This window comes from Palaemon carinicauda, chromosome 31, assembly GCF_036898095.1.
Source record: "Palaemon carinicauda isolate YSFRI2023 chromosome 31, ASM3689809v2, whole genome shotgun sequence".
Lineage (NCBI taxonomy): Eukaryota > Metazoa > Arthropoda > Malacostraca > Decapoda > Palaemonidae > Palaemon > Palaemon carinicauda.
The window spans coordinates 12,051,548-12,064,617 of record NC_090755.1 but is presented as its reverse complement, the minus strand read 5'-3'; the positions used below and the strand labels follow the sequence as shown (position 1 = coordinate 12,064,617).

The 13,070-nt window shown below is 35.2% G+C and overlaps 1 protein-coding gene and 1 long non-coding RNA gene across 9 annotated transcripts in view; one reads left to right on the top strand and one right to left on the bottom strand.

Moving 5' to 3' along the window:
• Nucleotides 1-13,070, bottom strand: part of LOC137624289 (zinc finger and BTB domain-containing protein 7C-like) — a 175,020-nt gene that overhangs the window by 38,851 nt on the left and 123,099 nt on the right. The window contains exons 6-7 of one of the 6 annotated variants that reach the window (XM_068354847.1): nucleotides 9,448-9,748; nucleotides 8,799-8,953 (exon numbers count right to left, since the gene is read on the bottom strand). The exons of 3 other annotated variants lie outside the window; for them this stretch is intronic. In XM_068354847.1, the coding sequence (XP_068210948.1) occupies nucleotides 8,922-8,953; nucleotides 9,448-9,748 (333 nt within the window). In that variant the 3' untranslated portion in view covers nucleotides 8,799-8,921. Of the gene's footprint in view, nucleotides 1-44; nucleotides 743-8,098; nucleotides 8,954-9,447; nucleotides 9,749-13,070 lie in introns of those variants that run through there. 2 more of the 6 variants (XM_068354856.1, XM_068354852.1) reach the window with 2 other exon arrangements.
• The window catches only part of LOC137624291 (uncharacterized), a 195,575-nt gene that overhangs the window by 101,093 nt on the left and 81,412 nt on the right, over nucleotides 1-13,070 (top strand). The gene's annotated exons all lie outside the window — the stretch shown is intronic.

The following is a 13,070-nucleotide window of genomic DNA, read 5'->3' as shown; positions in this document are numbered from 1 at the left end:
TGAAAAAAAAAGCCCCTAGGAAGGGTAGTAATAAAGACTTGAAATAATTCTAATAATTTAATTCGTGCGTATACAATAAGGTGTTAAAACAAGTGTTTAAAATTAAATCAGCAGTGGACAAGTGCGAGTAGTTGCAGACTACTCGGTGGATGGCACTTCAAATATTGCAAAACATAATAAAGAAATATCAGGGAAAACTGTACATTTTTGTGAATTGCTAAACAATAAAAGTTTAATTCCTGTACTCATAGATTTACGCAAACTAACATGAAATGCACAAATGTATTCTGCATGCGATTAAGATATGTATAGATGATAAGAATACTCCTCCAAATTGTACACTGCACTTTATTGAAAAAGATATAATTGCAAAGCAATAAATCATCAGTCCTCTACTGTCCTGATTGCAACAGAATGAGAATTTCTCTAAAAGAAAATAGACAGTCAGATCTTACTCTTACGGCAATGAACGTTTGTGTATGACCGCATCAGTCGAGGTAGTGTTGCTGGATCATTGGCTTCCCCCCATGTGGACGAACAAGTGTCTCTTGAGATGCGCTTTCTGAGTAAATTTAGCCGGGCAAAAGGTGCAAGCGTGAGGCCTCTCGCCCGTGTGCACTCGGACATGGTGTTCCAAGTTAGTTTTAAAATGAGAGGAATACGAGCAATACGAGCAATTATATCTCTTGAATCCGCCTCGCCCTACAGCTACATTTTGATGCTGTGTCTTCCCCCATGTCATCTGTGAGAAGAAGTTACAATGAATCAATAGTAAGTCCTTAAAAGTTCATCAGCAAATAAATTACAATGTTCTTATTTTCTCAACACCATTAAAATGTAGCTGCGAGCTAAATGAGGTACCCATGTCATCTGTGAGAAGAAGTTACAATGAATCAATAGTAATTCTTTAAAATGTAGCTGCAAGCTATAGGGGATACAGCCAGTGAAAGACGTATATTTTGGGATGCTGAAATAAGCCAGTTGATTCTTGGTAATGAAAATCAAGTAATATACAATTTACTTTATTCAAATTGCCACTGAATTGATGCAAAAATCCTATAAAGATGTAATCTTCAGAAAGTGAAAGTAAGAAGTAAAAGGAAATATTTGACTATAAAAAAATGCTGCAGTAATTTCACTATATTATAGAATAGTGTAATAGATTGATCAAATGCTGCTTTTGGATTTTATACAATACTCCTCAAGTTAAATATATTTTCCAAATTTTTCTTTTCACAATCCAAAAAAGGACCAAATGAAAGTTGCAATTCAGATGTCATTTGTGATTGCCTTTTGAAGATGAGAAAGATGTGCATAGAAATATTTATAATACCATATACAGTTTATAGAAATATTTAGAATAACAGATACAATCTATTGAATACCAGATACACTCTAGAAATATTTAGAATACCAAATAGAGTCAATAGAAGTGTTTAGAATACCAAATACAGTCTATAGAAATATTTAGAATACCAAATACAGTCTATAGAAATATTTAGAATACCAAATACAGTCTATTCAACCAAATAAATGTAATCCCAAGTTACTGTGATAGTATTTTAAATAAAAATCTCAGAAACATTTTCATATTGATAAAGACAAAAAATATAAATGAATACATTAACAAATATAGTATACAGTATAGCAAACACATTTACGTATGGTTTAGTTCAGAAAGTAACGTAGGTGGCAGAAAGATTGATATAGGAATAAATGGATTTTGACGTAGGAAAAATCTACTTTTGGGTGAGATAGCCATGTCATCCTGATGGGAGGTCCCTTCGGCAGCTTCCTACTGTATAATATTTCTGCGATTGATATCACAAGAGAATTACCGTCAGGTATCACAGGGTTCTAAACCCCGGAACGACTATCCGAAGATATCGCATATAATCAGGGACGTACCCGTAGATAACCATAGATATCTGCGCCCGCAACAGACTTTACTAAGTCTAGTCAACTAGGGGAAAGGAAATGTGAGGAGCCGTTACATATCCTCTCCCCCTTTGGTGCCCTCGTTCGTCACCTGATGAGTTGTTCCTTTGTTTGCAGAGAAGATAGGCAAGGGTTTGTTAATCAAGAATTGAACGAGAAGCATGAGAGAAGGGAAAATCAGCAAACAACTTGAGAACACATCCAAAAGGGCAGGATGACCATGTGTCATAAATATCAAAGGGAGGAAAATAATCCAAGTACAAATGAATGACGAATGGCAAAACAAACCGACAAGAACTAAATGTTTGCATATACAGAGGACTGGTTGGAAAAGTAATAAGTGATGGTATTGGTGTGCAGGGAGGTTAAGCGGGAACTTACAGTCTATTGAATTATTTATTCCTGATCTAGATATTAATCTTTGGCACCATCGTTCAATTAGTTCATTATACGTGTTGCATAACATTTTTCATAATTCTGACCATTCTTTACATTCAGATCTTCATGGACAGTTCCTTCCTGTTCATATTACTAGGCATGCAGTTAATTTTAATAGTCAGGCCTTCTCCATCTTGAGACCCAATACTACACAGTATTCTAGAAGTTTTATTTCAGCTTTGACCAAGTTGTGGAATGATCTTCCTAATCGGGTAGTTGAATCAGTACTACTTGAAAATTTCAAACTTGTAGCAAATGTTTTCGTGTTGAACAGGCTGTCATAAGTTTTTTATAGTTTATATATGACATATCTGTTTTAATGATGTTACTGTATTTAAAATATTTTTTTTTTTTCTAATATCGTTTGTTTCCTTTCCTCACAGGGATATTTTTCCCTGTTGGAGCCCTTGGGCTTATAGCATCTTACTTTTTCATCTTGGGTTGTAGCTTGGCTAGTAATAATAATAATAATAATAATAATAATAATAATTATTATTTCAAAATTGAATGCTAGCAGTAAAGCTGTTCCATAGCTTTGCAGAGGTAAAGCCTCTTGCACTGAATATATTTTTAACATTGTGGTGACTTATAGAGAAAGTGGACTCTATTGGCAAAGCTACCTGCATAAGCCCATTTCCAAGGGCATGAACACTAAGGCTGGAGTTCTGTTGCAATATATACAGTACAGTAATTAACAAATGCATATTAGAGATGACATATGGAGGTAAAGGTTCTAGTTGTATTCTGCCAAAGTGGGGAAAACCGTCTACTCTTTTGGACTATAGCCATCAGCTCTGTGGATAATTGAAGCTTTGCAACAGTACTTTACCAAGTTTGGTAGGGACATGATTCAAATGTTGAATGAAATCAATGAAGAAAGTGTTTGAGTCAAATTTAACAAACTTATGTCAAATATCGGGAATCATTAGGTACAATTATAACAAGAGGGGCACTTAGTAGAGAGCATACCGCTGCCACAGCAGCTTATTTCTTGATCTTTGCTTGACCTTTGACCTTAATATGTATTGATTGGGTAGGATTTTCATACACTCAAATATAAACCAAGTTTGAAGTCTATGTGACAACGATGTCCAAACTAATGGCTGATTACGTGAATTGGACATTTTACTTGACTGTTACCTTAACCTTTAAACTTGACTTTGCAAAATTTAATCATTTCCAGTATTTTATATAACAGTTAATCCCTGCAAGTTGACTTACTCTATGATTAAAATTGTGGCCAGGAAGCTGTTCACAAACACACACACACACACACACAAAACGAGGCAAAAACATAACTTCCTTCCAACTTCATTTGCAGTGGTAATTATGAACTGTGAATCATAGGGGAGGAACACTAGCATTGGTACACTATTTTTCAATGAGGAATCACCTTATTATTATCACATCACTTGTAGATAGGTCCTAAGTTGTTTATAAGGCAGGCAGCAAATTCATTTTCATTTAGGTATGGCAATAATCAGTGTGTTTTGGATATTTTATCTTCGTATTTTGAAAGCCAACAGTCCTGTCATGGAACAAAAATAACAGATCCCTTAATGATGCTTTGTGGAAATTAGATATTATTATTTGTTATTATTACCAGCCAAGCTACAACCCTAGCTGAAAGAGCAAGATGCTATAAGCCCAAGGGCTCCAACAGGGAAAAATAGCCCAGTGAGGAAAGGAAATAAGGAAATATATAAATGATGAGAATAAATTAACAATAAATCATTCTAAAAACAGTAACAGCGTCAAAACAGTTATGTCCTATATAAACTATTAACGTCAAAAACAGATATGTCATATATAAACAATAAAAAGACTCATGTCAGCCTGGTCAACATAAAAATATTTGCTCCTACTTTGAACTTTTGAAGTTCTACTGATTCAACTACCCGATTAGGAAGATCATTCCACAACTTGGTCACAGCTGGAATAAAACTTTTAGAATACTGTGTAGTATTGAGCCTCATGATGGAGAAGGCCTGGCTATTAGAATTAACTGCCTGCCTAGTATTACGAACAGGATAGAATTATCCAGGGAGATCTGAATGTAAAGGATGGTTAGAGTTATGAAAAATCTTATGCAACATGCATAATGAACTAATTGAACGACGGTGCCAAAGATTAATATCTAGATCAGGAATAAGAAATTTAATAGACCGTAAGTTTCTGTCCAACAAATTAAGATGAGAATCAGCAGCTGAACACCAGACAGGAGAACAATACTCAAAACAAGGTAGAATGAAAGAATTAAAACACTTCTTCAGAATACATTGATCACCGAAAATCTTGGAAGACTTTTTCAATAAGCCAATTTTTTGTGCAATTGAAGAAGACACAGACCTAATGTGTTTCTCAATAAATAATTTTGCTGTCGAGAATCACACCTAAAATTTTAAAAGAGTCGTACAAATTTAAAGAAACATTATCAATACTGAGGTCCGGATGTTGAGGAGCCACCATCCTTGACCTACTTACAGTCATACTTTGAGTTTTGTTAGGATTCAACTTCATACCCCATAATTTGCACCATGCACTAATCTTAGCTAAATCTCTATTAAGGGATTCATTAAACTTTACCTTCAGCCGCAACTCACTCAAACTTTGAATGGGACAAACCAAATGTAGTGTTGAATCTAATACTGACCACGTTTTTACTCGGAATATTTGTTGAGTTTGGCAGAAAGAATAATGATATTTGTTATAATAATGATAATAATAGTAATAATAATAATAATAAGTACAGAAGGTCCTCAACACGTACAAACGTTCGGAGATACAAACGCAAATCCCACTGAAAATAACAAAGATAAGATAAAGAAATGATGTAATAAAACAATATTATATCATTTAATACAGTAAATAAAAATACATTTGCAATGACTTTTGTAGCTGGAAATCATAGGTATGGGAGTTACCTTAGGCCTACCCTCGGGTAAAATTTAATAAGATTTGACTTACGAACAGCTTTTTAGAACCTATCAAGTTTGTAAGGTGAGAACCTGTATGGGAAGAGGATGATGGTAAATCAAGGGAGGAAGTGAATGGGGATATAGAGATGTAGCGTAGTATTCGGACACTAGGCAGTCTGCGTGCTACTTCTGGCTACAGTCAGCAAACCGCTACAGTGTAGTAGACAATAGTATCTCTATAAAGATTTGAGGGAGAAAATTCATGGAAGCAAAATATGTTTACCAAACTGTTTTTATAGAACCTAAATGTCAGTGTATATTGCAAATGATAGAAAAAAACAGATAAAGACTAAATTAATTTTTCTTAGAAAATATGGTGGTGGGACCTGTCATTATAAGGGTTTTTGACGTAGGAAAAATCTATTTTGGGTGAGATATCCATGTCGTCCTGATGGAAATTTGATATTACAAGAGAATTACTGTCAGGTATCACGGGGTTCCAACCCCCGGAAACGACTATCTGCAGATATCGTGTATAATCAGGGACGTATCCTAAGATAACCATAGATGTCTGCACCCCAAACAGACCTTACCCAGTCTAATCCACTTAGGGGAAGAATAAGTAAGGAGCCGCTACACCTCCTATCACTTTCGAATGCCCCTATACATTCCTGCTTCTCATTCCTTCGAACGCAGCTGATGGCTACAGTTCGGTTGATTTTTGGGGGCGCTTGTTTCGCAAACTAGTACTCGATTTTTGGCAGTTAATACAACATATTAAGCTTGAAGATTTTATTTTCTCAAATATTCCTTGCAATGATCACCTCAATCCCTGTATACATAACAATTTACAGAAGTACTCAAGTATTCATAAATTGTTAATAGCTGGGTTCGTAAGGACTATGAAAATGAGTTAAATTGAAGGTGATATTATCAAGAAAGTATTATTATTATGATTATTACCTGCCAAGCTACAACCCTAGTTGGAAAAGCAGGATGCTATAATTCAAAGGGCTCCAACAGGCAAAATAGCCTAGTGAGGAAAGGAAATAAATAAGTTACAAGAGAAGTTTAAGAACAATAACATTAAAATAAACCTTTCATATATAAGTTATAAAATCTTCAAAATAATAAAAGCAAGAGAAATAAGAGCAAATAGTGTGTCCGAGTGTATCCCCAAGCAAGAGAATTCTAACCTGAGACAGTGGAAGGCCATGGTACAGAGGCTATGACACTACCCAAGATTAGAGAACAATAGTTTGATTTTTGAGTATCCTTCTCCGAGAAGAGCTGCATACCATATTCTCTTCTACCCAAGTATTTACAGAAATTCTTTATCTTTATACAGTAAAACTCAATGAAACCAATATGTATTGATATCTGTTTTATTGAAAATTAGTCAGTACAGGAGATATATAGCATACAATCAACATGTGTGAATCAAAAATGTTCTCCACACAAATATATTCAATAGAATTCGTTGGCCATTTAAGTGAAAAATTCTGTTTTTATTAAAGTTTTACAGTCCCACGATAGAGAGCAAACTTGATTTGCAGATAAAAACAGATAATTTTATAATTTTCATCATAGAATATCTTCTTACAGGTTTTAAGACTTATTTTATTTTCAATTTTTAACCAAACTTTTTCTTAGGAAAGTGAGCTAAATTCATTACTCTGTATAACAAACTGAATGATTCTGTTCAGTGCCTCTATTATTGTAAGTTTAGACTCCTTTACCCTTATCCTTCATGGCTTGGACATTTGTGTATGTCAAGACCTTTCAGATTAAGAAATGTGTTTTAGAGGGCACTCGTATGATCAGCGCCCAAGCTAGGACCAGGGAGGGCCAGGCAATGGCTCCTGATGTCTAGACAGGTAGACCTATAGGCTCCCCCTAAACCCTCCATTCTTAACTCATAAGGATGTTGATTAGTACAAGAAACTTTGAGCTTGAGCAGGTCATGAACACCTGTCCAACAGATTACCAGGCAGGGACATTTACAATACTTTAGTTTTTTAGAAGCATGTTTCTAAGCTGCACTCCCAAACAGACTAAAGTTACATGCTCAAAGAATTAGTCATCCATCAGCTGATTTTTTATAAATGATTTTGTAGCTAAAACATTACTTTAGAAATGATAGATTTTATGACCCTCCCCTTTGCCATTCCAACTTTCTCAACAATATCATTAAAAAAAGGGAAAGATTCCATTGCTAAAAATATGGAGATATGAATACGCTCTGACTGAGGAAGTTATTCTGCGAGCGTATTATAGAGCATCAGATGTGTACCATTTTTAGATAAAGATAAATGTTCATGAAAATCCAGCTACACTAAAGTTTGCAGTAGAACATTGTTGGTAGGAGGATCAAGGCGATTCTCTCTTATTCATCCAGGTCTAAATAGTAACTGGGGGTTAGTACACCATACATTCGCTTTTTGGTACTCTGACTTACGGAACTTAATAATGCTTTTTAGGATACAAAACACTTAAACTTCTCATAACCACTTGACAGACACCCGTGATGCCAGACCCTCGACACTTTGTATGTTCAGGCGACCCCTATGCCAGCTCTTTCTTTGATGTGAATTTATGAAGATATGGCATTTCAGATGCAAAGCACTTCATGGAAAATGTTTAGTAACATAAAGGTGGGTGGAGCATTTTACAGTCCAGCCTGGAGTCTTTTCAATTATCAGAACTCAATCTGCAAATGCTCTCTTAAGAATTATAGACATTTGAAGATAATCTTTCCCAAATCAGTAATAATCACCAAAACTTATTGATAAAAATATCCTTAATGTAGCCAAATATGATTTATGATGTAGAACCAAATTCTGTTTTGAACAATAGATACCATAAAGGAGTCAACATATTCCACACTGATAAAAATTAGAGACAACAAATAATCAACTGTCATTAAAAATTATAACAATCCTCATCGACTTGGAAAATCCAAAAGGAAAGAAAGTGTACATAGATACAGAAATTTTTGTAATATTAATATGGAAATGTAAGAGCTGCTTACTGCCAGTTTATCAACAGTTGCTTCTTAATAATTTCAATCATAAAAGGAATTATGACCTATAGAAACAATGTATTACTTCAATGAACTTTCCACCTAATGCCTTAGCTTAATGCATTTGAGACAAGAGCTGCTCAGTGTAAATTAGAACTATATGGTAATTTAATTTCATGCCACCTCGATGATTTAAAGAAATCAGATTTCCTTTTGTTCTTGGGTATCGCCACAAGCAACGTAACAATAATAACTGAATTTCTAATTTTAGATTAGAATCTTTTTCACAATAGATCCCAATAGTTGTCCTGGATGAAATGTAGGGTTTATACACCCACTAAAACCCATGCTTCATCATGATATGAAGCTTTAAACTCTGCTTTAGCCCCGCGCGATAGGGACACGACGGACACTCGAAAGGTTTCTCTCCCGTGTGGGTTTGTATGTGCCTCTTCAAGTTGCTCTTCTGTGAAAACGCAGACGGGCAGTAGGAGCACGCGAAGGGCTTCTCCCCCGTGTGGACCAGCAGGTGGCGTTCAAGTTTGGTCTTGTTAAACGAAGTAAACGGACAGTACGTACACCTGTGCATCTTCCAGCGCATTCCATCAGCTGCTACTCTCTTGTAAGGGTTCTGGATCTGTGAGGAGGAGGAGTAGTCAGGTGAGAGGATTGTTATGGTAATGACGCTACATGACTTTTATAGTTACATTGTGTCAAGCTATTACAAAATACATATCCAGTACAAGAAAAAGAGAGATCTGATCATTATCTTTATGCTGTATTATTTGTAATACAGTATCACTATATAAGATCAGCTACAATAAAATGTAACACCTGTTAAGCCTAGAATTCTATTTATGAAATTGCAGAAAAACATCCTTCCGATTAATATTGTATGAAAGTCTTTATAGCATAAAAAGGTCAATTGTAAGTTACACAGACTTTAAAGAAAATTGAAGATGATAAAGACGTGTAAGAGTCATCCACAGGAGTGGTGAATTACGTTCTTTCGTCTGCCCTACGTAAACAGTTAACATTCCAATAACGGCACATTTTCATGCAACAGCAGTTAAGTATCACTGTCAAATAAAGTGTACGTACTTGCGCTCCGTCGAAGGAACATAAACATACTTGTAATTTGATGTCCGTGCTTGATCATCATGTGACTCTGTAAATTCCTTTTTTGCCGTGCGCGATACGGACACGTTGGACACGCGAAAGGCTTCTCCCCTGTGTGGGTCTGCATGTGTCTCTTCAAGTTGTTTTTCTGTGTAAATGCGTAAGCGCAAAAGGGACATGCATGTGGCCGTTCTCCAGTGTGCACCAAAATGTGGCGTTCCAACTTAGCCTTATGAATCGAAGTAAACTGACAATGCATGCACCTGTGGATCTTCTTTATGTCGCCAGCCACTTCCTCGTAAGAAATCTCAATCTGCGAGAAAGAGAACGTAAGGCAATGATTTGTCACTGTATGGCTGCTACTTTGGCTCAGGTTTCAAGAAATCACAGGTAATTTAAGAAGACACTAAAAACTAGTTGAGATCTTTATGATAAATCATAGCGTCTGATTTGTACGGTCTGTAGCATATATCAAACTGACAAATTCTAAGTTTTTCACAACTTGATATCACCACTGATTGAAATATTGAAAGAAAGGAAGAAATTCAGTGAGAGTACATCTGTTAAATAATGTAAAACATTGTATATAATTAGCAATACTGTACGCTTTTGCATATATATTTCTGCTACCTTGAGTTAGATGTACTATTAGATATAATAATCTAATCTATACTAAGAAAGCTGCCTTTGCTGCTAATTGTCGTGTGGTAAGCAGGCTATATACTTACAAAGATTTCCAAAGTCATTATACAAAATACAGTGTTCTTTAGTGAAATTTACATGTTTTATAAATACTGTAGCACCATTTTCCTTTTCACTCTTCAAGGAGCCTCTAAAGCAAAACATTTAAAACTAAAATCAGTCTCATTCATACAATTTTTTAAATACTTTACACCAATTTATATAAAAACAGAGAGAAAGACAGAGACAGAGGGTAAGGTGGGGGAGCAGCATTTGAGACAAAAGGCCAGCTGGGGGGATTCCATTTAAAACAAGGTGTCTTCCATTCGCGGCCACTTCTGTTGTTGAGCATAATTGCTCTTGAACTTTCACCAAATATATAACCAGGAATATAACAAAAGCTGTATCCACTATAGGAATGGAATCTTTGGAAGTCCTGTGGTGGTGGTTTCCCTATTGCTTTTTTTCTATATTTCATTAGCATGATACTGTGTGGTTTGGTCTCCAACACACCATGTTGCTTATGCAGGAGATACTACGGTACTTTCAACATTTATCCCATCCCCTAAGAGTATATAAATATGTGGCTGCCATTTCTCTTAAAAGATATTTAACTCAAATTAGTGCGAAGCTCAAGGTAAGATTGTTAATTAGTCTAGGACATTGGATTTCCCCCTGCCCATAATTTTAATTGACAGCATTTCTTATACAACGCATGTTAAATTCAGGTATGGAATATATAAACGATATTGTATTATAGTAAAAATCATCAACTTTCTAGGTTCATTCACAAGGGATTTCTAGATGTAAAAAAAAATTTAATATAGCATAATACTACAAACTGTAATATCATTAATCAATACTAGTATGAGATGCAGAGTGGCAACAACTTTTAGTGAGTTTCAATGTTTGTTCACCAGATGTCTTGAGTTATGGTTATCGCAGTCAGGTTAGCATCATAGATTTAGGGTTAAAAAAAAACTGGTAGTATAAACTTGATACAGTAGTTTCTAAATTGTGATGTACACATCTTTATTCATAATAAGAGTACAATAAATATACACTTTGACTTCAGCATGGAATTTGACAGTTTTAATTTATAAAAAGCTCAGATAAGTTGACTGAATAAGTGTTTACAATATAAACCTTAACCTAAATTGTTTACTGCAGGCTTTTTATAAGGATTTTTCCAGCTTAATTTTTTTTTAAACCTAATATTTATTGTGATATACAGTATACTGTAATATGGATATTGCCTTTTATTCCCCATTTGATATAGTTACAGAAACATCGAACCATATTAACCTTTAGAGATTTTAATAATGCCATATGACTTCTTACTCCCAGTGGTAAAGGTTCCGAGAAAACATCCGCGGTAAATTATTGTCTTTGTAATTTTGAATTTATTTTTGTTGCTTAGAAGTTTTTATCATGAAATAATCATTGTTTGCATCTAAAAATACTTTACATCTTGACCCTTTTACCCCCAATAGACGTACTGGTACGTTTCACAAAACTCATCCCTTTACCCCCATGGATGTACTGGTACGTCCTTGCAAAAAACTTTTTTTTTGTTTTACATTTTTTTGCATATTTTTGATAACTTTATGAGAAACTTCAGGCATTTTCCAAAATAATGAGACCAACCTGACCTCTCTATGACGAAAATTAAGGCTGTTAGAGCAAAATATATTGCAAAATGTGCTTGCAAGAAAAAAAACACCTGGGGGTTAAGGGTGGGAAAGTTCCAAATAGTGTTGGGGGTAAAAGGGTTAAACAGATTTATGCTATGGAAACTAAATTATCAGCTACCAATGCAAGATAAACATTATGCCCGTAAGCAGTCAGTAGTGGGGTTTTCCAAAATCTCAAAAGGTTAAAGGTCCAAATTTGCATCAATTTCAAGATTAAGAAATCCCAGTTGTTTTACATGAACAGTCTGTAAATTCAAAACCTTAATGCTAAAGAATATTTTACCAAAGTACAAAGTACGTACAGCAGTACGTCCCTTTTTGTCTTTTCCACCTTACGTCATTGTAGACTAAACGTCGCTTGCCCCACGAAGTACAGTAGTACATCACCGTTTTAAAAAGTGATATATTGACGTAAAAGAACGATCTTATGGTCAACAACCCGTAAAATATAGTAACAAAGTATGGTAACATTACGGTCACCGGTATTATACTGTAATACGAGTGAGAACAGTATATTTTTATGGAGAATTTCCGATTAAAATGGCTGTTTTTTTAACAGAACAAATATGTTTCCAATATCAACAGTGTATGATTATCATTTATTTTCACCTTGCATCATCTTAGACTTAATGTCGCTTACCCTAAAATACTAAATAAAATAAATTAAATCCACATCGCGCCATTTTACTCAACCTTACGGCAGTCCTTCTGTCGTACGGTAACAATGATAGATGGGCTATAAAGCCAAACTAAAGAAAATTCCTTTTTCTATATTTAACTTAGCCGGTGATTATATAAGCTGCAGCTCTGCTGCTCGACAGAAAACTCTACGTTAAAAATCCGCCAGCGATCGCTATGCAGGTAGGGGGTGTACTTCAACAGCGCCATCTGTCGTGCAGGTACTCAGTACTCAATGTAAACAAAGAACTCAATTTTCTCTCTGTCGTGCCACCGGCAAGACCTACTAATTCGCTGTTGCTAACTGGATTGGTTTTCACAACTTTTTGGTGAAGTACACGTTTCTAGTTTTGAGCTTTCGCTTTGCAGGCTTTATCTTCAATAAATCCTTGCATTCTTTTGTTGATATCGGATTATTTGTTGATGACTTTGGATAGTTTTTGAATTCCCCTTTGACCAATTCAAAATGGCTGACCTTTCTCAAGTCCCTAAATTCAGGAAGTGTAATGCTAGGGACTGTTCAAGGCGTCTTCCGAAGGCCTCTATCGATCCTCACACCGTTTGTTCCAATTGTCGGGATAA